We start from the raw sequence: 23,648 nt of genomic DNA on the forward strand, positions 1-23,648 counted from the left end.
CAAAATACTAATTAGCACACAGACCAGCACACCAGACAAGTCTCTTCCCCACTGAAATCAGTGAGAATGCCTCTGTGCACTTCAGTGGGTAGAGAAAGGATAATCCAAGCAAGTGTGTCCACTTCATAGCCTCACCAATGATATTCTTCTGACCTGCAAGTGCAACATGAGTCACAACTACATGACCCTGCTTCTGTGCTGCCCTGGACCAAATCAGAAGCATTATCTTTGGCTGACTCCACAAGAGGCAGGAAGTAGGAAACCTGCTCTCACCCAGCAGGTGGTTCTCTACTGGCCTCCAACCCAACAAATAGGCAAGAGTTAAATGAGGTGGAAATGTCACCTGTGTGGCTGTTTCCTACTCTAGGTTAGTTATGGAACAATGCAGACAGAGGCTTGAAGTAACAATCAGAGAGGTGCCACTTACTGGAAGTTAAAAGTTTTATCAGGGGTCTCCCAGCAAACCTAGGCCTTGGATCCCACAGCTGACAGGCCCACAGCAACACTGCCTGAGCTAGCAGGGTGAAGCATGTGGCTGGCTGTGTCAATGCAGAATGGAAGAGAGTGGTTAGCAAATACATGTTCTCCCTCATTTCATTCATCCACAGCCAGTGCCTGTCTGGTAGTAAGCAGAAAACTCTCTATCTCAGAACAATTCTGTTACCACCTGCCGAGGCTAGGTTAGCAGGATTCCAAGCCTTAACTTCAACCCTCAAACAAAAGCAAGGCAGAGAGTGGGTGCAGGGCACGCAGGCAAGATCGTTAGGAAAACCTAAAATTACAACATATCCCGGAATCGGGGCGGTGGTGGAGTAAAGGGACGCTCAGGAGGGTATTTCTCCACTGTCTAACTCAGCTTTGCAGTAGTTCTGAAGAAAGCTGCTAGGAGCAGCAAACGATCCTCCAAAAGACGAGCCTGCTGGAGAAAGGGGATCTCAGGTGCACTGCCTGATCAAGTTTGGCAACATTTAAGCCGTTAGCGTTTAGAAAGGCACCGGGGTTTGCCACCCTTTACATTTTAAACACCACTAATCCCGAGGCGCTGCCTGAAAAGTAAAATCAGAACGCATACACCCCGGCCAAGCCCACCTGTTGGACAGTGTCTGCTAAGGGTAAGTATTTTTAAAAATAAGCTAAGAGAAGCCCCGATGCCCGAGCATGGCCGCACAGAGGAGAGCAGGCAGACGGGGAGTGGGGGCCGCAGAGCTCGCCCACAGCCAGCGCGGGCGGGCAGGCAGCGGCACGCCGCGGAGACGGACAGGCCTGCACAGGTTAACGCCGCCGCCCCCTGGGAAAGCCCCGGCGCTGCGGGACGCCGGGAGCAGCCGCGAAGGCCCGGCCCGGCTCGGCTCCGCGCGCTCTCCCCCAAGCGAAACGGGCCCCTGTGCCACACCGAGCTCCTTGCCCTAGGGCAATGCGCCGCATCCTGCTGCCCACGCAGAACGCTGTCCCGCCCGTTCCCGTAGCGGCTGGTGGTGAGCCAGGAGCCCAGCCCCACCGACTACAGCACCACACCAACTATAACTCCGGCGAGCCGGGCGCCACACTGGGGCGAACGAGACGGGCCAAACGCCAGGAGCGCACCGACGCGCTACGCAATGCAGGCTGGAAACTGTAGTTTTCACCCTCAGCACCGTGCGCGCCCTGGCGGGCGGTTCCAGGGCACCGCGCCTGCGCGCCGCCGTCCGGGAGCCGCCATGCCGGAGGGGAAGGCAACGTTCCGAGAGGTGCTGCCCAAGCAAGGTAACAGCGGCGGGCGGGCGCGCCCCGGCACCTGCCCAGCCCGGCCTCGGCGTTCACATGCAGTCCTTCTCTCTCCTCGCAGGGCAGCTCTCGGTGGAGGACACGGCCTCCATGGTGCTGTGCAAGCCCAAGGTGCTGCCCCTCAAGTCAGTAACGCTGGAGAAACTGGAGAAGCTGCAGCGGGCGGCGCTAGAGGCGGCGCAGCCGCCTGAGGGGGCACTGGCCCCTCAGCCCCAGCCCTAGCTCTCGGCAGGGGCGGTGCGGACCATCCCCGGCAGTGGCCGCACCCGCGGCTCGGAGGTACCCGCTTTGTTACGGTGTTCGCGGAATAAAGGCTGGCCGAGAACGCAGAGGTACTGGGGAGGCTGCTCATCTGGTGTTTTCCTGTAGAAGCTCCACTTGTCGCTTTGAAAGCGACGTTTTAAATATGTCCTTAGGCTTGCTAAGTCCGACAGGTAACAGACCACTGGCTGGCGCTGCTGTAAGGCCAGGCCAGGCCGGGCAGCGGGAGCAGGCGAGTTAACGGGGCGCCGCAGGTCTCCTAACGGCCGTCCGGACTCGCTCCAGCGCTGCATGCGTGGCCCCTGAAGCACAGCCAGTGCCCGGCCCTGCAACGACCCTTCCTCGCATTTCTGAACACCTGACAGCAACTGAAAAGCAAAAGGGAGGAGGAGGGGCTCCACTGTATTGCTAACAAGAGTTTTCCCTAGGTCCACCTCGTTCCTGAGAAGTAACTTGGCAAGGCTGCAGGGTATAAATACATTGACTGTTTTGGTGCCAGCTTGGATAGTCCTACCCAAGTCACTTGTTGAATAGCATGAGTTTAATTAGTGTTCTTCCACAGAATGTAAACCAAAAGGGTGGTAGTAGAGTGCTCATACTTCAGAGATCGGGACAGTTGTGTCTTTTTTTTAAAAGAGGAGGTAGAGAGTTTCACAAAAAATATTTTTAATATGTTTTAGCAGAACTTTTCACTTTTCCAGTTACATAGAAAAAACAAAGACGAGTTTGGTACATGGGGGCTAAACCAACCAGTGTTCTGCCCCTGCAACAGATGAATTTCTCTTATAACCCAGCTCCATTTTATTGGGCTTTTTGACAAAGAAACAGCTATTTGTTTTTCCTCCCAAAGCACAGTATCTTCAGCAGCAATGGAAATGGGATCACAGCAGCTTAACTTGACCCTTCTATAAAGCTTTGTATAAACCAGTGATTTTATGATGACAACACTATCTTTGAATGGCAGTCAGACATCGATGCAAACATGGAATGATTAGGTCATAAACATATGGCACTTGAAAAGATAGCTTATTTGAAGGCACCACCACAGAAGAGTGGCCAGCCAGTTGTTCTACTATATGCCCAGAGAAAAGTTTTCTTCCTGAAAATTAAAAAAAAAAAAAAAAACAAAACACCCAAACAAAAACCAATTTGTACCCAAAACGTGCTTTTAGAAAAATATGAACTGTGCTAAGCAACTCTTTAAAATTTTGGTATATTATGTCTGTGCATACATACATACACACACCAAAAAAAAAAAAGCATGTGTGTTTGTATGTATATGGATATCTACTTTCCCTTTAAACTTTTAAGGCTTCAAGAGTTGGTTCTCACATTCAGTAGCTTTCCAGCTTAAGACGACCTCCATCTCCTTCACTCACAAAGCGCTTTCTGCCCCTGTAAAACAGCACAAAGTATCTTCAGTAACTCAAAGTAGCATTGCTTGTTGCCTTTTTTTTTTCCCCTTATCTATCACTGAAAAAAATCTTTTGGTCTTGGCAGTCAAGTATCAGTTATGCTAGTTCAGCAAGATTAGCTGACATTCTTGATGACAGATAAATTGCTTTAAATCGATCTGCATCTTACATCTAGGTTTATTTGCAAGAAGCTTTCCAAAACGTGTGTTGTCAAGCGCTTTCTTCTCTGCTCGCTTTTTAATACTCATACTTGCAAAGGTGATAGTTTGAAAGCCTCGAACTGGTGGCTTTCTACCCCAAACTGAAGTACTTCAGCCAAAAAAATGCCTCTCAATGTATTAATGGTAACTGAAGTAGGATCAAGCTTTTGTTGCAGTGATGACTTTCAACCCTCTCACACTCCAAACCTGCAGAACATTTGATACCAAGATACACAAACTCAGTTTTAAGTCTAAAGTCCACAAAATGAGGCTATTTTTTAATAAAGACACTAACATTTCCAAATCCAAATTTATCACAAGCTGTCAAGATAGTTTCAGCAGCCTAACAAAACACCCTAACTGGGAAAGACGTCTCTCATAATCCTGATGCATAAAATCACAATAATTTTCATGTCATATTTTAACATTTATGTGCATTCCTCACAGGAAATGAAACTTAGGAATTGTATTGTGAGCACTAAGGAGGTTAGCTTAGCTACAGTTCAAACAGCACTATTTATGCTATGAGTAAGTAAATAAATCAAATAGGAAAAAAAAAAAATACAAAAGGCAAGTAAGAAAGGATCAAGTGTATAGAGCTTATTCCAACTGTCCCTATTCCTTTTGACATAAACATTAAAATTGGTTGTCTGCTTCCAGACTGAGCTAGCCTGGTTATTGTCTGTGGGAAGGGGATTTCAGCTCTCACACTGTAACAGTTGTCTCACCTTAGAATTCTATTCATGCCCTTTGATACATGTTTAAACCCTTTTTTAAGCAGTTTTGTTGTTGTTGCTGACAGTTTTCCACTGTCATCCACATGGAAGATTCTGGTGTCACAATCATCTCAGTACTGCACTGATTTCTACCAAGCTAATCAGCAAATTGGAGGAGATGCAGGCCTTCATCCTCTGGAAAGCACATAGGCATGCTCACCAGCAGCTTCTTAATAAACTTTTTACTAGTCCAACCTTCTGTTTCTGCATCTTCCATACTTTCCAGTTCCTATCTGTAATACTGTGGTCATAGATCCTGCCTTCTTTTACCTACTATGGTGACAAAAAACCTAGTGCCTTCACCTGTCTACAATAAAACAAATACCTTGAAGGACAGAGGTCTCTCAGTGGTTTGGAGATTATTCCAGCCTGAAAGCATTCCTCTACAAACCGCTCAAGCACAGAATAGGAGTGTGGCACATCTAGGTTAATGTCTGGGATTTCACGGTAAACTCGTTCATAGCCCTGAAACATAAAAATTCAAATGTTCAAATGTTACTGTTACATCTGGTTACTTATGATTTTATTGCAAAATTTTAAAGACACTTTTGCACTCAAAGGGTTCATTTTTCACTGTAGTTTCATGTATACATTTTCAACAAACCTAAAGCAGAGCAGTCAGTGGAAAAGGTATAATACCAGCCAGTACCATGGTATTACACAGCTACATACCTAAACACCAGCTCAATTTTTAACTTCTTCCAAAGCCAGGAATCCAGACAAGTACAGAATGCGTATATTAGCCTGGCTGCTATTGCAGGGGTAGTAACGCAAGGAAGAAAAGTTTGGTTTATTTCCACAAATGAAGATAAAGCGGCCACACATCTCTACCACAGTAGTTTATGCAGTATGGGAAACACTGGTTACAACTAAGGATGACTTCTTCACTTCCCACCAACAGTATGGCTGGGCAAATTTTGACACAAACCTTTGCATGGTACCAAGTTTGCCCTGGGACAGAACAGCTGTCCTGTACTTGTTCTTAGAAACAAAACCATGGATGATTCCAGCAGTGTAAAATACTAGCTGTTCTAATTGACATTTGTAATTAAGTGGGTCTTTATTCTGCTACTTCAATTATGAAGAACTACTAGATAAAAATTACATTCAAGAAAAATGAAGCTATGTTGCAGCATTTTAGACAAGCTTTAATCACTCAACTGTATAAAAGCAGTTGGAAATTGCTGACTGAAGATTCAAATACTCTGTTCCACAGAGTTCTAGAGAACTACCGCTTGGAATTCGTTTGTACTTCTCCCAGGACATGACTATTGTCCATGTATCAGTGACAGATCATTATCTGTACAGGATACAGAACGACCATGGAGAACTTTGAAAAAAGCAGCAGTCAGCAACAGACTACAAACAGTAATCAGAAGGAGGTAAAAATTTTATGTATTTCAGCATTCACTAAATGCCACTTACTCTTTTCATTTGGTCCATAGTAATGACAGAAGACCTCCAGAGAGATTTCAACAAATCCAGGATCATTTTGAAGGTCTTGTCTCCTGTTGACTCCAAAACCATCACAACAGCCTAAAACAAATCATGCAAGTGTTTAACTAAAAGAGAACAGTGGTTCAAGCACATGCTATGTAAGCCTATGAGGTGCAAAAAGGAGGGAATGCATTATTACATGTTTTTGGGGGAGACAAGTGTGTTTGTTACATCACTCAATTTCAGTGTATTATTAGAAAAGAAAAATTGTTTAAAGATTATTTGGATAAATTTTAAAGGTATGGAAAACCAGAAAGGACTAGACAGAATGAAAAACCCTTTCTGTCTCAGGGTGGGAAGATATGTAACTACATACATGTGGCTGCTGCAGTACAGATGGCAACTAATTTGGCATCTCTGATTATTTTGTAGCTGTGATTTTAGAACTCCTCAGAAGTTTAAAAAATCTACAAATCTCAACAAGACCCATCAAATAAAAGGATTCTGGTTCTGTCCTGAAGGAATTTTTCTAAGAGAAATCAATCCACTGAAAATTTTGTGGATTGTGGGTGTTCAGCTTTATTGATAAACAACCACTTCCTAACGTGACAGGTAAGAGAGTACAAACAGAAACACTCTCCCAGGTACAGGATAGAAGAAGACCTTTTTCTGTCTGGTTCTGCAATATCTCAGAGCTTTTACAAATGTACTAAGTGGAACAATTCCAGCCTACACAGGAAGCTGTATAACTTAGCAAAAACAGGTAGCACCCATTAGAATACCCAGATACCTGAAACTAGAAGGAAATAAACACCAAAGGAGAGCATGGCTTTTTCCTGCAGCAGAAAATAAACTCTTCTTTTTCTGGACTCTATAAAAATCTGAATTCATCTATTTACCCAACAAAAAAAAAAAATCCTGTTATCTTCCCAGAGTTAGCAGTAGCTTACTTGTTGCTGATGTGCACACACACCATTAAAACAAACAATCTGGTTATTCAAATCACATTAGAACTTGCAACCTGAGCTATAGATTCCAGTTACGTCATTTGCATGCCCACATCAAAACCAAACCTGTTGGTATTACTGACAGTTTTATTAAAGGGACTGTGGTATCTCCTTACTTCATATACCAGTTCATGGTGAAAATGGGGTACTTCCAGTTCCTGAAGACAACGTTCAGCTTCCAGTACATCTCCAGAGAGCAAATACTCTTTCAGCAACATATCGATCTATTGAATTGTAAAGCAAACAAAAAGCCCAACACTAATTAGATATACAAGTTAAAAGCTGTTATGATTTGTGACCTAACAGCAAGTTAGTTCCTGAAACTTCCTGGTAGTGTGTTTATAAATGTAATTAGATTAAGACACTATCAGCAAGCTGAAACACAGATGTAAGCCAAAATCCCTATCAATAACGTTAACACAGACACACAAGCACCAAAAACGTTGCTTTATAAAGATGCACATCAGCATAGAAGGTTAATATGGGTGTGATTAACTATATAATCTCCCCTGAACTCCTACTATCATTTATGTTCACAATTTGGGAATTATAATGTGACCTTTTCCTGTAAACCTCCCTACTTCATAGCATGGATCTCTAAGCATTGCTGCTCACTCCTCTTTTGAGTTACTATTGTGCTTTTAATCAGCGATGCCAAAAAAATAATAGTTCATCTAGTTTAGCCAGTTTCATCTTGACTCTTCTAATTACTTCACCATTTAATACTATAAGCTCTTAAAAAGCTTAGTGCTTAAAGTTTTGCTTAAAGCAAAAATAAATACATACTTGCAATACAGAATATGTAGCAGCATGTTCCCACTACTGACAAATATTACCAAAAATCAATAAAATTTATCTACATCAATTTTAAAAAACTACTTTGTATTAAAAAAAATGAAAAAAAAAAAAAGCCAAAACACTCAAGACATTATTTTGCTACAGGATATATGTATCTTTTCATTCCATCCCAAACAAGATAACCTTAGACAAATGGCCAAGTCTAGGGTTTTGTAGACGTCAGCTACCTCTTTAACAAGGTGTTTCACAGACTGCTGGCCACCTCCTGATCCCCACATGTTGTCTATGCGCTTTCCGCCCTTTGTAACGCTCAGCAACACAGTAGCTCGGTCCAGTGCAGCTCTAGAAAGCAAAGTTGGTGTTTTACAAAGTTATTAAAAAACTTCATTAAAAGGCATCTTAACTTCCCCCACTGCCATTCCTCTTTGGGCAAAGTGACCAGACCCTATGAAGAGGTCAGGGTTGGCAGCTCTATGGGGACATCCAGATCAAGAAGCCAGCAAGCGCTGCTCCCCACATTCTGTCACCTCCATGTTTTTTGGTTATAACATGCTAAGGACAGGTAACAAATCCAGTGATGGTAGCAGATCTGAACCATCAATGCAGAACCTGAAACACCCTCACAAGAAACAACTTAATATTTTCTTAAGCAGAGATGGATTGTATGCAGGCTCCTTCAAGGATGCAGTTTGGCATGTGTATCTCAAACAAGAGAGGCCTAAGTTGCTTCCACACTGAAGAACAGTTTTTCTACTGACTTTTTTGTTTGAGCCTCAAGAATCATCAAAACTTTGAGATTTTAATCCAAACCATCATTTTAGAAGGCAAATACCTAATTTCAAAAAGATGGCCTGAACTAGGGAGGCTTGCCAGTTCATGAAGAATAAAAAAGGAAGTAAGGTGAAAAAACAAATAGCAAATCCAGTTAAGTACCATCCAGCTATAGCAGTTATCCCAGTCCTCGCACTGGGGAACAGACATATAACAATAACTCTATTCACCCAGGTTTAACAAGCAGAAGACTGGCCAAGAAATAGCAAAGGCAGCAAAGCATCCCAAACGTGCAGTATGCAGGCTACAATCCTTCACACAAGGAGACATTTGTGTTAACTGAATTTTCACCATTTGAACCTTCAAGTTAGGCAGTTAAGAATTTTCCTTCCTTCTAAAAGTACCCAACTATGTCATAAGTAGAGGAAGTTTCAAGATTGTCAGCACCTTGGTATCAAGACTGAAATATACAGTTATGAGGAAAATAAAACATGGCTAGCTATTAAAATGTCCCTCTTGGTCACACATTGCTCCTTCAAACTTCTCACCCTGACATGGAAAACAGTTATACTTCTTGGTGAATGAAGCATAACAGAAATTCTGGGAAAGCACTGCATAAGCTTCAAACCTTTATAGGGCAAAGGAGTTAATCCCTTGTGTGCTTCTCAGCATATCTAGAGCAGCTGTCCTGATGCTATATTTATTCATTAATCACATTAAAGCTTTTTCCAAAACCAAAACCTTCCATAATCACTTCTTCTTCTTTCAGCCCCCCTGCCCCTGTTTGTTTTTTTTTTTTTTCCCCTCAAACATAAGCTGGATGACAAACCTGACAAACAAAACTGAAACGTATTAATACATTTTTTCAGGCACTTTTAGTACTTCTCTTCTGGCTTGAGTAATTTTGGATTTTGTTGTTCTCGCAGACTTATAATTTTAAATAAAAAAAATTACAAAGAATGATTTTTCCTGACGTACTAAAATTCCTGATTGTCTTTGACATTTAGAACCTGTAGCTATATGGAAAAACCCAGGAAAGTTACCGAGCTTGGACACAATCCACAGTGCCTTTGTAGCCATCAATGTAGGTACTGCTCAGTATCCCATCTCCAACAGCTCTAGCAATGAACTGGCCCACCAACTGCCACAAAACAGAAATGTTTTTAATTAGATAGTGAATTTCAAAGTAGTTCTAAGCAGACAACTATAATGTGCTTAGGTTTCAGATTTTATTTAAATGAGCCATCCCAAAGTGAAAACAGCCTGGGAAATCAGAAGGGATTACAGTGGGCATGACAATCCCTCCCTGTTTTTCAAAATAGAGAGTCTGTTTCAGTTTACTTGATCAATTTTAGCCACAATTTAAAAGAAAAAGCTTTTGACTACTAGCATAAAGCTTTACAGATATACCTGTGGTGCCCTGGGAGAATCCAGAACCAATTCCGGTAGTTCTTTGAGCAGTCTGTCAAAGGATTTTTCCACATCAGTTTTGCTTACTACTGTTCCACAGAGGTCAGAGATAAGCTTAGATGTCATTTCCCTGTGGCTAGCCTTCCCCTCTAATGCCAAGGAAACAGCCAGCACTGGCACACTGTATTTCATTTCACCAAGGTTTAAATTCTTCAGCATCTCCTAAATAAGATTTGAAAAACAAAAAAAGTTAAGATTTTGTAATTTTTATTATATATATACGTATCAGTATGTTACAAATATAAATATTCATATGCTTATATATTATACTTCTGTTCACAAAATGAATACACTTGCTTAGGCACTCTTATTGTACATTTCTTGCACACCTCTATATACTCATTCATAGCTAGCTATGAATTGCCTTGTATGCTACAGGTTTGCCCCCTGAAAGAAGTAAAAGCATGGGACATACCGACACTTCGTTCGTATCTCCATGTTCAAAATACTCCTGTATGATTGGTGTTAATGTTTTTTCAAATGCTCTTTCATCCAGAGGTAAAACTACTGTTTCATAGACACAGTTCTCCTATTTCAAAAGACAACAAAAATATACAACCTTTTTTATAATATTACTGTCTCTTCTTAGGTAGTAACCATAAGTATTAAAATAGAGCTTCCAAATTCTTAATGCTTTATTCCTGGTAGTCAGCATTCTGCCAGAAAACATTACATCATGTCTCTACTGTTAAAATGTGGACAATGCTGGAACAACAATGTGCTCTTGTGGCCAAGAGAGCCAATGGGATCCTGGGATGTATCAAGAAAGGTGTGTCCAGCAGGGCTAGGGAAGTTCTTCTACCTCTCTACTCTGCCCTGGTGAGACCACACCTGGAATACTGTGTCCAGTTTTGGGCTCCCCAGTTCAAGAGAGACAGAGACCTGCTGGAGAGAATCCAACAGAGAGCCACAAGGATGATTAGGGGACTTGAGCATCTCCCCTATGAAGAGAGACTGAGAGCCCTGGGGCTGTTTAGTCTCAAGAAGAGAAGACTGAGAGGGGATCTGATCAATGTCTATCAATATCTGAGGGATGGGTGTCAAGTGGATGGGGCCAGGCTTTTTTTGGTGGTTCACAGTGATAAGACAAGGAACAATGGATACAAACTAGAAGATTTCACCTCAACATGAGGAGAAACTTCTTTCCAGTGAGGGTGACAGAGCACTGGAACAGGCTGCCCAGGGGGGTTGTGGAATCTCCTTCTCTGGAGACTTTCAAAACCTACCTGGATGCATTCCTGTGTGGCCTACCCTAAGTGATCCTGCTCTGGCAGGGGGGTTGGACCTGATGATCTCTGGAGGTCCCTTCCAACCTCTGATATACTGGGATACTGTGAAAATGTCACACTGCTTTTGTTTTGAATTTACTGTTAGCTGAATTTAGCTGGAAGGCTGAATTTACAGTTAAATGATGCTAAACACTCCAAACTCTGTTCCTTGGACTCTGCTGACACCACATTCAGATGGACATCAAGTACCCATGTGCTATGTAATGAAGGGAGACCAATGGAAAACCCTATCCTAGCGCAGCAGTTTGCTCTGCCACAGCACAAGATATAACTTTCAGCACCATTCCCTGCAAGTGGCTCTCCAGCACTTGACAGCAAGCCTGCCTGTTCTCCCTCTTCCTTAGTGACTGTGGGACCAGGCAGGCAATAGCATGCACAAATCAGAGAAAAGGCATTTTCAGAACTATTTGTGAGCAAAGACATTCTTTAAGGGGAAAAAAAGAATCACACAGCAACTGCCTCCCGTATTAAGATGGTCCTGCAGAGTTCCAGCATGACAAGATCTCTCTGCTGTAATTCAGTGCCCTACTCCTCACAGACTACAGAAGTATCATTTAAAGCAAATCTACAGATCACAGAAATCTGAACAAGGAAATTTTTGAAGTAATGCTTATTAGAAAGAAGCTTTCCATGATCAAGAAATATAGCAGAACTCCAAAAGCCTATCCTTCCATTGTATGTCTCCATTTACAACCACAGAAAAGCTAAGCATACTGAAGTTCCACAGAATACTTAACTTTCTGTTATGAACTTATCAGCTTCACTTTTAATAGTTATCTCTGTTATTGTAAAGCATTGAATTGCAGGGAGAAAACTGATACTAGAAGTCACTTTTGATATTTTCTCACTGTGTCCAGTTCTGGGCTCCTCAATTTAAGAAGGATATTGAGACACTTGAACATGTCCAGAGACGGGCAACAAGGCTGGTGTGATGGTTTGAAACTGTCTTTTTAATTTTTTCCTTGCAAAGTTCAAAACAGAGAAAGTGAAAGAGTGTAAATAAGTCACTATTGGGTGTAAGAAAGCAAAATACTGATTGTTCTAAACACTTCCATTGGATAGATAGAAATGTTTAAGAACTATTACCCAAAACAAAGTGGGCACTCGGCACATTCTGCGTTCGGCAGTGGGGGCAGTTGCTGGGCTGTCTGGCTGCTGTTTCTTCTTCTCTTCTGGCTGAAGATAACACACTGACCTTGGCAGCTAAGTTAACAACTTTCTGCTTAACTAACTCTGCTTCTCTGTCCAGGGTGGTCTGGGGGGAAGGTCCTGGGAGAGAGAGGCCTTCATTTACTTCCAGACTGGGCTAGCCTGGTTACTTGTTGGTGGGGGGGGAATTTCAGCTCACACTGACACAGCTGGGGAGATCGGTCTTGAGCACAAGCCCTATGAGGAGAGGCTGAGGGAGCTGGGGGTGTTTAGCCTAGAGAAGAAAGGCTCAGAGGAGACCTTACTGCTCTCTACAACTACCTGAAAGGAGGTTGTAGACAGGTGGGGGTTGGTCTCTTCTACCAGGCATCCAGTGTCAGAACAAGAGGACGCAGTCTCAAGCTGCACCAGGGGAAGTTTAGGCTGGAGGTGAGGAGAAAGTTCTACTCAGAAAGAGTGATTTTCCACTGGGAGGTGGTGGAGTCACCGTCCCTGGAGGTGTTCAAAAAAGGATTGGATGTGGTACTTGAAGCCATGGTTTAGTTAGTCATGAGGTGCTGGGTGATAGGTTAGACTTGATGAAATCTGAGGTCTTTTCCAACCTTGTTGATTCTATGATTCTCATAAACCATGGCTATGATTCTCACAAACCATGACCACATTGTCTCAGAAGCTGTGGTGACAGCAGTCTCTGCTCAAAGGACACCACCACTGCTCTGCTTATGTTATACAGAATTGGTTTCACAATTGTATTGATCTCATGGACTTCAGTAAATGGTGTTTGTAATTGGTGTTTCCTTCCCTTGGTGATTTATGTTATAAAGCACCCTTTGCCCAGTAATCTTTCCTTCCCACAATAACATGACAGTAAAGTACAATCTTCTACAACAGATTTCAAATAAATAGATGTAAACAAAATATCCACACTATCAACTCTGCACTAGCTTGAAGTGTTTATACCAATTAGGCACAAAACATTGGGAAAGCTAGGAATACAAGGAAGAGAAAAATTCATAAAGGATACCTTTTCCTACTACACACCTGACTGGAGAAAGTATGTGCTGCATTTTTAACATAGTTCCTGTTTGTAATATAGAGCAGCACTGCAACATTCACCTCCATGGGAACTAGCAGTGAAAAGCACACCTGGGAAAAGCGTGTCAGGTATGGAAAGAGTTTGTGGGGCTACATTTGTATTACACTATGACACTTCTACATCAATTGCCTTTAGCCAGTAATTCATTTCTGAACATAAAAATGAGCATTTCATATAGCCAGGCTGGCATTCATACAATTCAACATAGTCAAACTTTCATTAAAATCAGTTGCTGTGATGCTTAAATCAATAAAGGAAGTAACAACCAACACTGCAGATTATTTGCGCCTACCTGGTCATCATCGTAATTAGGATCCTTAATATCTACTTCTTCCACATCATACACTTGACCCGGTGTTCCCCAAACTCCTTTACCACCTGCTCCACCTGGCAAAATATGGGACAGTAAGCAAGGACTGCCAACTTAAAAAGAATACCTCCGAGTTCAATTCAGCATTCTTTCATTTAAGTGATGCATCACTGCTCATGCCCACCGCCTGACTCTGACAATATATGCTGAAAAGAGTGTGTTCATGTGATGTGCTCCCGCTTCAGCAACCAGTAAGATACTTGAAGCAGCATGAAACTGCACAAGAATACAGAAGGTTGAAAACTCTTCTTAAGAATAGAACCACACCTTAAATTTGCAGTAACAGTACTGTGAACCAGCAGTTCAAAATTTTTTATTACATGTGCTTACCTTAAAGACGTAAGTTAATTCATGACACACAATTTCCTTGTAAGAATCCCACTATAAGCTCTCATTGCCATCTACTATCTAACATAAAGAATCAAATGCCTACAGAGAGACTGTGTTTTATGAAAATGATTCTCAGTGGGAAAAAAAAACCAACATGTTTTAGACAGAATTTTTATTATAGCACTCTTCACTAAGCTACACCAACCTTTCTTTGGTAGACCTCTTCCCTTTCCAGACCGGGATCGCCTGTCCAGGAGCTTCCCTTTTGGGCTCGTTGGTACAACTCCAGCCTTCAGTGTCTCTCCATTGTCGCTAACAGAGTCTCCTCTCCCAGAATCTCTAGAAGAATTTTTCCTCAGCCGTCTCTTTGCTTTTGCATTTATTTTGGCTTCAGAAATTGAAGTTGCAGGAATCCAATTTCCATTGATTTCAGTCTTTCGTTCCTCAGATCCACCATTTTCTTCATCACCGGAGAGCAGAGCATCACTTAGATTCTCAAGTTCTTACCAAAGAGGCAGAGAAAAAAAAAAGTTATAGTTTTAAACAGTTTTATGTTAGAATAACAAAACACATTGCATTTAAAAAGGGTTACAACATTAAATAGAAATCTTATTTCCAACAGTGTTAGAGCAAATGCTGTTGTTTTTAAAATGCCTACACATCACAGTAATAAGGAGTTCCTTATTGCCCCCCTGCACAAACTATCCACAACCTAAACAGAGTGCTTGTCGAGTTGGAAAGCAAACAAAGAAACCATTTATAAACAGGTAAGCCACAGAAAACCCCACCTTTGTTAAACTAAAACTATCAGAACTTCTCAGAGCATAAGATGCAAGTGCCTAGTGCTCACTCCACCCACTGGTTTCTTGATTTACAAACAAACAGAAATGCCAACACAGTCAATTGTTTAAGAACTCACTAATGATAACAGACTAGTCACCAAAGTGAAGTTAATACTCTAAATGACCAACCAACATTCCCCTCATTCAGCGGGGGGAAAAGCAATGACTTAGACATCTAAGCATACAAAAACATCACTGCTTTAAATTTTTTGGTTCTAAAGTTATGGAAAAAAATGTCATTTAATACAAACCCTGGGGAATTTGGCAACTAAGACTCATAAAACAGGTCAAATCTTTTCAAACAGTGTGATCTCTCTTCTATATTATGGATTGCCCCTCACTATAGCTTCTGTTAAGACTGCTTCTAAAATGACCACAATCTCCAGCATATGTAATAGGCAACTAGCTTTGTTTCACACCCAAAAAACACTCCACAACTTCAGGACCTGTAAACGTTTCAGGACTGAGAAATGCATTAATTCCAGTCTTTTGGGAAATTAATGTACATTTAACATTTCCATCTAAAGTCTTACTTCACAGAATTAGGATGTCACCCACCTGAGCTGTACAGTTTACCAGACTGTCTTATTGAGACCATCATAAGGCTTAGGCCTTTATAAAAATCTTCTCTTTCTTAGCCCATCAAGATTAGAAAAAAAGAGAAAGCAGCACCCAAAGACCTATTTAGATTCTAGTTAGTACCCTGAGAATCCTTGAAAATTGGACAACACACGCTAAGGCAACAGCCTCAGCTCTCTGTTCCACAGTCCTCCTTTTCTTGAGAATTCAATAGTCTCAAAGCCACAACCCCAGGAAGTACAATGATGAGGCACACAGAAGCAGCTGCTTTCCCTGCTGTGCCAAGCCTGTTTTGCAGAAAAAGTTCACTGCCATAAACCCAGAATGTGAAGAGTGTTTTAAATTTGTATTTGAACTTAGCTAAATGTATTACTTTGCCATTCCAACACATTCAAATTAGCAATGCTCATTTGGCAACACAGCTGTATTTTTTAGTTCAAAACAGCTTCACAATAAATTAAGTGCACTACCAAAACATTTCCAACCTCAAAGTATTTTCCCCATATCAAAGAGCACACTACAATACAAAATGAAGGTTGATGCAACTGCCTCCTTCATGATCAAGCAAGTAATACTTAGATACTAGCTTTCACAGATGTGAATGCTACAGCTGAACAATAATGCAGCCATTCCAATCTAAGCTTCATCTTTCCACTCAGTACTCCCACAAAAGCGTTCCTTTTATGCTTGCAGCGAGTTAAAAGAGAAACGCATGCATCACATCCAGGAAAAGATCCCCCACAACAAGCTTTCTCAGTTTGTCTATGTTTAATAAAACTATGAGAGATTTGCATAAAGCTACAGAGGGAAAGAAACCAAACAGAACAGGTTTCCCTCCTCTCGTTCCCCAAAGAGACCCCCACCAGCACAGCCAGCTTGTCTCAGACAAATCAGTTGACATTCTTCATGTCCACTCTCCATCCATTTCTCCAGTTGACACCTGCAGTTCTGCTGTCCAGGAGCTACGCTCTTCGATGACCACTTCTTTCTCAGTTTCCAAGGAAAATGCCCAACACAAATCAGTCCTTAATCTGACAATCAAGGATAAAAATTGGAGGCTACAGTCCAATTTCCTAATACAATCCTGATCTCAGGTTTGAGACTAAAGGAAATCCTCCACAGGACACATCCAATCCATGAGACTTAATACTTCCCCTGCATTACTAAACAATTTTTTTATGTAACGTTATTGCTTCCAGCCGCAACCTCTTTCTGAAACTGTCCATCCACTATTAGTTACCTAGTTAGGTTGAAAAAAATGTGGGTTAAACTGATACGCTAGTTTTCAATAATTTCTAGAAGAACATAATTTTATTAAAAGCATGTAGAAAATTATGCAGGTCTTCATTTTAGCTTCTCTTTCTTACATCATATAACACATACATGCAATATATAAGCAATAAGAATGTTCTATAAACTTAAGGCTTTACTTGTTACATATTAAAACATTATCCAAATTTACCTTATTACCCTGCTATTAAGCTCAGCAGGCATACTTATAATCTGTATTTTTATGGTGTTACCTATTTAACAAAGCATTCAGCAAGTACTGCCCTACACACAAATTCCATTTGACCAAATTAGGTCAGTTTAGATACCTAGCAGTTTCCCACCTATTATTCAAATACAATTCTCAAAGGCTGAGAAGCAATATTATCTTCAACATGAAATTAATTCTGGCTTAGAATGAGAGGTCACATGGAGCATGTTGCTACTGCAACTGCATTACAGTCTTAGCTTTTCCCCTACCCCCACCCACCCAACCCTCTTTGTTTTAAAAAGGTCAGTGAAGATCATCACAACCTTTGGAAGGCACAGAAGACAACATTAAATTATGTTAACTAAACATTGTAAAATAAGTCTTTGATATGGACAAAACAGTCAATTCAGGGCAGACTCCCTAACACGTACTGGGTAAATCTTGCCAATGCCAGTCCACTTCCAGTCAGCCATTTCTTTCCTCTCATTTTAAGCTAAACAGCTACATAAAAGCAGAATTTGTACCTTTCATATGCAAACAGAGATTTTACTTTTGAGCTTATCCTTTTCTTCACACCAGCACTACTGGAAGTGAGGTGGTAGGGAATAGAGTCACTATTATTAAGTTAAGGAAATGTTGACTATTATTTTAACAAATTTTGCAACACATGTAATCAAGCGGAACACTACCATATAATAAAAAAAAATGTTTGTAGATGTTTAATTACTTTTTTTTAAGGAAAAAAATCAACAGTACTATTAAAAAGTTAACAGGTAATACAACTTTTCTACAAAGAACACTTCAGGTCAGCTAAGCAACTTTAAGTAAAAAAATTAGTGAATATATTACTTACCTGTTGGGGTAATATAAATGCGTTCCTTTTCTATTTCCATAGCTGCTTAACAGAACTGACTGTGAAATGTAAAGTCTTAATGTTTTCCCTTCAAGGCCTAAACAGAAACAGAGATGCTTAGAGGAAGAAAAGCACTAGACTAAATCCTAAAGTAAAACACTTCAAAGTCTTCACTCACAAAATACAATGTGAAAATAGAGAGCCTTTAAGTTCTAATTATCAGTAACCACTGAGAAGTTCCTGGGAAGGCAAACGGTGTAACATGCACCACCCTCAAACACCTCTAAGCCCTGATGTGTTAGCAGCTATTCGGTTCTGTTGCTTATAAAGGGAAGCACGGGGACAAAAGCCGTTATTTTAAGGGTAAAAGGCCTCACTGTGCAGCTTTTCATAGTTGATAAAAGCCACTTCTATCAATTTGGATTGTCCTGTTCTGCAGAGTGGTTATCTATATGAGCATACAATATCAATGTTATAATTGCATCCATAGGAGACGTGTTCTTCAGGTGAACTATACTGATAAAATGGTACCAATTTATCGAGTTCAGACCAGCCCTTACAAGACAAGCTATTTTTTGTTCCTCCACTTATGTTTTACTCTGTGTGTGCATACAGCTGTCAAACTTTCACATCTGTGCTTCTGCACCCTTCAAACACCCCTTAACAACCACCATTCAATCGGCAAAGGATGAAGGTGAACACTTCTCATTTTCTGTTACTCTCTTCCTAGCAGCTGCTACTCTACAAACCATCCCATATGACTGTGAAAGAGGTAGCATTATCCATCATTCCTTTATAAACACAAAGTACTAAACAGCTCCAGAATTCCTCATACACTTTTTCACAAATCAGTTTGTAGTCCCGTGCATGCTGCTGGTATTTGTGTCTGCCCCTTAAGAATTCAGTACACTTTTCCCCTTTCTCATCCTTTGCTGCCCTGAAAACAGCTTAACCGTTGAGCGGCAAGATTGCGACACCAAAGGACAGGACAGCACAGCCTTCACTTTCCCCCCCCCCCCCTTTCCTTGTTTTCTTTTCTTATGCCCACTTGCCTACCACAGATCTATTAACTGCAAATGACTCATCACAGACCGTTGGCAACAAAGAAACTCTGGTTTGGTATTAAGCAGTCATGATTTTGCATTTCCTAATGTCATCCCCAACAGTTAACAGCTTTGTGCAATAGTAATTCCTCCCTGCCCGACACAGGTTTTTAAAGATAAACATTTTTTTCTGAGTTACCTCAATCATTCAGGAGTTTTCAGTCACTGTTGGTTGAGAGATTTATTCTTTTTTGTATGGATCTCAAGCCTAATCCAAACAAACTACCTTGTAAGAACAGCTTTATTCGTCCTAGTGGAATGTTCCATCAGTTGTCCAACTCTTTCAAAAAGAGCAAAACCTGTAATAAATAACGACCACAACTTTCATCATTTGTAATGAAGTTCTAAATTTCCAGTGGAGAAACTCTTCTTTCATACAGAACCCTGCCTTAAAACTCTCCACCTATGGCAACATAATAACTAACACCACAACTTCCATATGCCATCTCACTGGGATTCAGCACCCTGCTTTGTTTGTAATGAGGATGATGGAATAACTGAGCTTTAAAATTCACATCAACATACTCCTCAGGAGACAAACTCACAGTTTAGAAACACACCTTCTCATTAACTCAATAAGTCTGCTAGAGCTTCTGGATGCTCAGAATTTACCATTGTATGGAAAAAACATCACTTTATATTCTGAAAAGTTATACCACACTCTACTGCTAAACAACTACAGAACATAATTTGAAAACCTGCATTAAGAACATTGGAATAAAGTCCCCTAGAATTTTATGCTAGGAAAGGTAACATGGGGGAAAACTGGAAAGAAATTTGACTATCTGCAAAGCAGGAATGTTGTAAAAGATCTTATCATAAATCAGTGAAATAGAAACAGTACTTTCAAAATAATTCAGCAGACAAATTTATTCCAGTGAACATCACCAAAAAAAAAAAAAAAAAAACCAAAACCCAAAACATGCTCAACTCTGTACTCACTACCACTGCATGTACTTTAAACTAGCAATTCTACACCAGCAGATAAACAGAAGCAAATAAACGTTTAGGACACACACTGCAGAAAAAAGCTTCCAAAACTTATCAAGACCTTACAACTCTGCCAAACATCCCTGAGAAACTTCCACACAGCTGACACGATTTTTTTCTCTTCCCCCTTACTTTAAGCAACCACTCGTGAGCAAGGTTGTGGAGGCCTGCACACAAAAAGCTGTTGTTCTGCAGCCACACGCCAGAATAACCAGGTAAGATTTAGCTACCCCTACGAAACCCGTGCTGCTGCAAATCAATGGAGAAGCAACTCCGGCCCTCAGGTTGAGGCGTGGCAGAGGGTTGAGGCCCGGGGTAGCAGGCTGGCACAGGGCCTCCCCGCCACACGCTTGCACAACGGCTCAGGCCTGGCAGCCGTTCACCCGGCCCGAGGTACATCCGCACCGCGCGGGATGTGCCCTCAGCAACGCTGCCGCCGCCGGAAACGGCGACGCGGGGCTCGCTGCACAGCCAAGCCTGGGTGCCACCGTCAAGGGACCGGATGCGACGGGGCAGAGAAAGTGGTGCGGGCTGGCCAGGGGGGTCAATCAGAGGGCGCAGCTCCTTCACGGCGCCCACCGCGCCTCAGCCACCGCCCCGCGGCCTGGTCGCCCCTCACGCACCCTGCGGGGTCGCCTCGCCAGCAGGGAGCAGGCAGAGCAGGACCGCCCGCTCCACGTCAGGCCGCCTCCCCTCAGGCCGCCCGCGGCTCCGTTACCGGCCGCTCCTCTACCACCGCTGCCGCTGGCCCCGCCCTCTCAGCCGAGCGCGCACCAGACTGCTTGTTTTTGTTTTCTTCCCCCCAGCGACACGGCCGCCAGCAACACCGACGATTGGCTGCTTCTCGCCCGCCGCTACAGCCAATCGGCACGCAGGAATGCCAGTGGGTGGAGTCAGCCCACAAGAAGAGGGAGGGGTAACAAGGGGAAGGGCGCAACCATCTCGGGAGAGCTAGGGGAGGTGGGGCGGGAAGGACTCACTTGTGCGGGGAGCGGAGGAGGAGGAGGAGGAGGAGGGGTCAGTTGGGCCCGCCGCGGGACCCGTCAGGAGCTGGCCGCGGCCTGCCCGCCTGCACTTGTGTCGGAGTGGGCACGCACGTGCACCAGACCACCAACTTTAATTTCTTTGCCTAGCGTACCCCAGTTCGCTGGCAAAAGCGCGCCAGGTCATCATCTCCTGACGTCTTCACGTTCAGGAGGATCATTGGCGTCAGATAGCAGTACCTTTGTCAGGTTTTAGCTTAGATCTGAAACGACAACCCTGAGATGTGGGAGCACGGCTGTACCCAGAGATCACGCGAGAGGACACAGCGGTGTTCACAGGTCCAGTGACAGGACCTGGCCAGGATGAGAGTCGTACATGCACTAGGCAGCACAGACAGCCATGGCAACCTTCACAGGCCTGACTCCTTCTCAACGTTATACGCTCCTCTCTTTTTTCTGAAGCAAAGTCATCAGAAAAATAACTTACTACCTCTTCTTTGTGTTGCTTTCAGCTAACATGGGCATTTCAGACCTTTTGCTCCCACCATACAAGACCCTGTCTACTTTCAGCAGTGGGGTGTTACAGGACTGGAATTCAGACAGGGGGCCTGGGAAACACCACAACTGCCCCAGAGTTGGCAAATAGGATTGCTCCTGTTCAGGCAATCTCAACATGTAAAAGGTGCTTCTCCACTGCTGAAGCTCTGTAACAGAGCACAGGTTTAGAACTGACAACTGTGCTTGCCCATCCACAACCTTCCAAACTTCCTGACTTATTTTAGTTTACATTTACACTGTTTATTCTGTATGAACTGCCTGAGGCCAGACACCCAATTAGAGATGATAGTCTTCCATTGTCATGTATTTTGCCTCCTTCACTCTCCTAAAAGCTAACCTTTTATTTTTTGAAACCCTGTCATGTGTCACGCCAAAGAGCCCAAGCAGTAACAGTCCAGCACTGAGGAAAGCAAATACTGATTCCTTCTGCTTTAGTACTTTTGCATTGCAGGATTTTTCCAGCTGCCTGCAAGGGAATCCTCCTCAGTTAACAGATTGCAACTTGCCTTTTGTAGTATTTTTTACATGTTTCTCCAGCAGAATTCTGGTCCAAATCAGTGTACTTTTGGCTGAAGTAAAAGCCAAACTTTCCTTATGTAAGAGCCTCTGAATTCCTTTACTGGCCCAGCTTTGCATGCATCATCAAAACTAGGTTTAAGAATTAAAACAACAGTGATCGCTTAAAAGAATGTGCAGCATGATTGCTGTATTTTTATTAATAAATACTTTCCCCCTCAGACAAATGACAGAAAGATAATCCGTCTTGTCCAGGAAGACACTAAGCTGCAGACATTTTCAAGTCAGGACAGCTCAGCATGCTCACACAAGACTTTTCACACACAGCCTTGAGGCAGCCTCAAAAGATGTTGTCTCCCCATCAATCAAAAAATAATTTCTAGTTTTCTCTTTGCACCTCCACTGACTAGCATGTACCACGCAAACCACTACAGTGTCGTTGCCAAGACTGGGAAAATAAAAGTCTAGCTACTAACACAGATCATGGAATTCAGCTTTCCCTGCAAGGCAGAAGAGGGGATTTAAAGAAGAGGAAGGAGGTGGCACAGAGATGGAAACAGTAACCAGAACCTGCACAAGAGATGTCATAAAATACCACATCAGTGTCTCACACCAATTACACGTTTTAAAGCATTGTGGACATTTGCTAGATGATTTTCTGGTAAAATTTAGGACGGGGTCACTTCCAAGAGGCCCAAAATCTGGGTCAGCAATCAAAAGAAGATGAAAACCCTCAAAACGTCCAGCAGACCTCCATACAAAAACACAGTGGTTTTTTTTCTTTCTTCTGCTTAATGTTTCCACTAGCAGCTGGGTTATTAATCATTGAAAATATCATCTAGTTTTGACTGCACATACTTTGATTTCTAGAACACTGTGACCTGAAAAAGGGCTGATGTGCATGAAAGATTGTTTGTATTTTTCCATTGTTTCAACCAGACTGCTAAAAGGCATTGCCTCTTTTTGCCTTTCTAACTTCAAAACCGCCAGCAATATTTAAAGGACACCTGATCACATGCTAATCCCTGAGCTGCAGACCTGCGTGCTCCCTCCTGGCCTTCCTTCCCCGACCATAGTAATAGAAAACATACCACCAAAATCCCCATAAAAACGAAGGGCAAAATTCCTCCTCCCATAGGTAAAAAACCCTCTTTTGACCATTTCTGACCAATTTGCAACGCAAGGCACCCTGCATGGGCTACGCAGCTCCACGCCCCCTCCCCGACACCCTGCGTCCCAGCGTTACCTGTGCCCAGGACCTTGCTGCGCTGATCCGCACCAAGCTGGGACCCGGCCAGCTACCGGGGCCCTCCTGTGCTTCCACCCCTAACGTCGCCGGTCACCTGGTGCAAAATGCTTGCACGGAGGCGAGCAGATCACTTTCTAGCCGCCTTCCTGCCTTAGAGCCTGCTGGGTTGTTTTCAAACTCTCCCCTCCCTTTCTCACATGCTGGCCAAGCCCTCCCGTAACACCCATGGGAGGAATCCATTGGCTGAAGTTCCCCAAAACGCGTGGAGCAGCCCTTCCCCCTATACCATGTGTAGTGCACAATAGACACCGCGTGTCTGCAGGCTGCCCCGGCCAGCTTGCTGCGAACTTTACCTTTTCGTC

The 23,648-nt window shown here is 42.7% G+C and overlaps 1 protein-coding gene across 2 annotated transcripts; it reads right to left on the bottom strand.

Annotated features, from left to right (window-relative positions):
• Positions 1 to 3,169: 3,169 nt before the first annotated feature.
• On the bottom strand, positions 3,170 to 17,927 carry PDCD4 (programmed cell death 4). Of its 2 annotated transcripts, none has more exons than XM_054382150.1 (11): positions 17,888 to 17,927; positions 14,339 to 14,593; positions 13,726 to 13,820; positions 10,315 to 10,428; positions 9,840 to 10,061; positions 9,473 to 9,570; positions 7,886 to 8,000; positions 6,977 to 7,084; positions 5,842 to 5,952; positions 4,742 to 4,881; positions 3,170 to 3,420 (listed from the first exon to the last, which is right to left on the bottom strand). In XM_054382150.1, the coding sequence occupies exons 1-11, from the start codon at positions 17,925 to 17,927 to the stop codon at positions 3,360 to 3,362; spliced, it is 1,359 nt and encodes a 452-aa protein (XP_054238125.1). In that variant the 3' UTR covers positions 3,170 to 3,359. The 2 variants fall into 2 exon arrangements, with proteins under 2 accessions (XP_054238125.1, XP_054238124.1); XM_054382149.1 differs by having other exon boundaries at positions 14,339 to 14,635.
• Between the last annotated feature and the right edge of the window lie 5,721 nt (positions 17,928 to 23,648).

The sequence above is a fragment of the Indicator indicator genome, chromosome 7 (genome assembly GCF_027791375.1).
Source record: "Indicator indicator isolate 239-I01 chromosome 7, UM_Iind_1.1, whole genome shotgun sequence".
NCBI lineage: Eukaryota > Metazoa > Chordata > Aves > Piciformes > Indicatoridae > Indicator > Indicator indicator.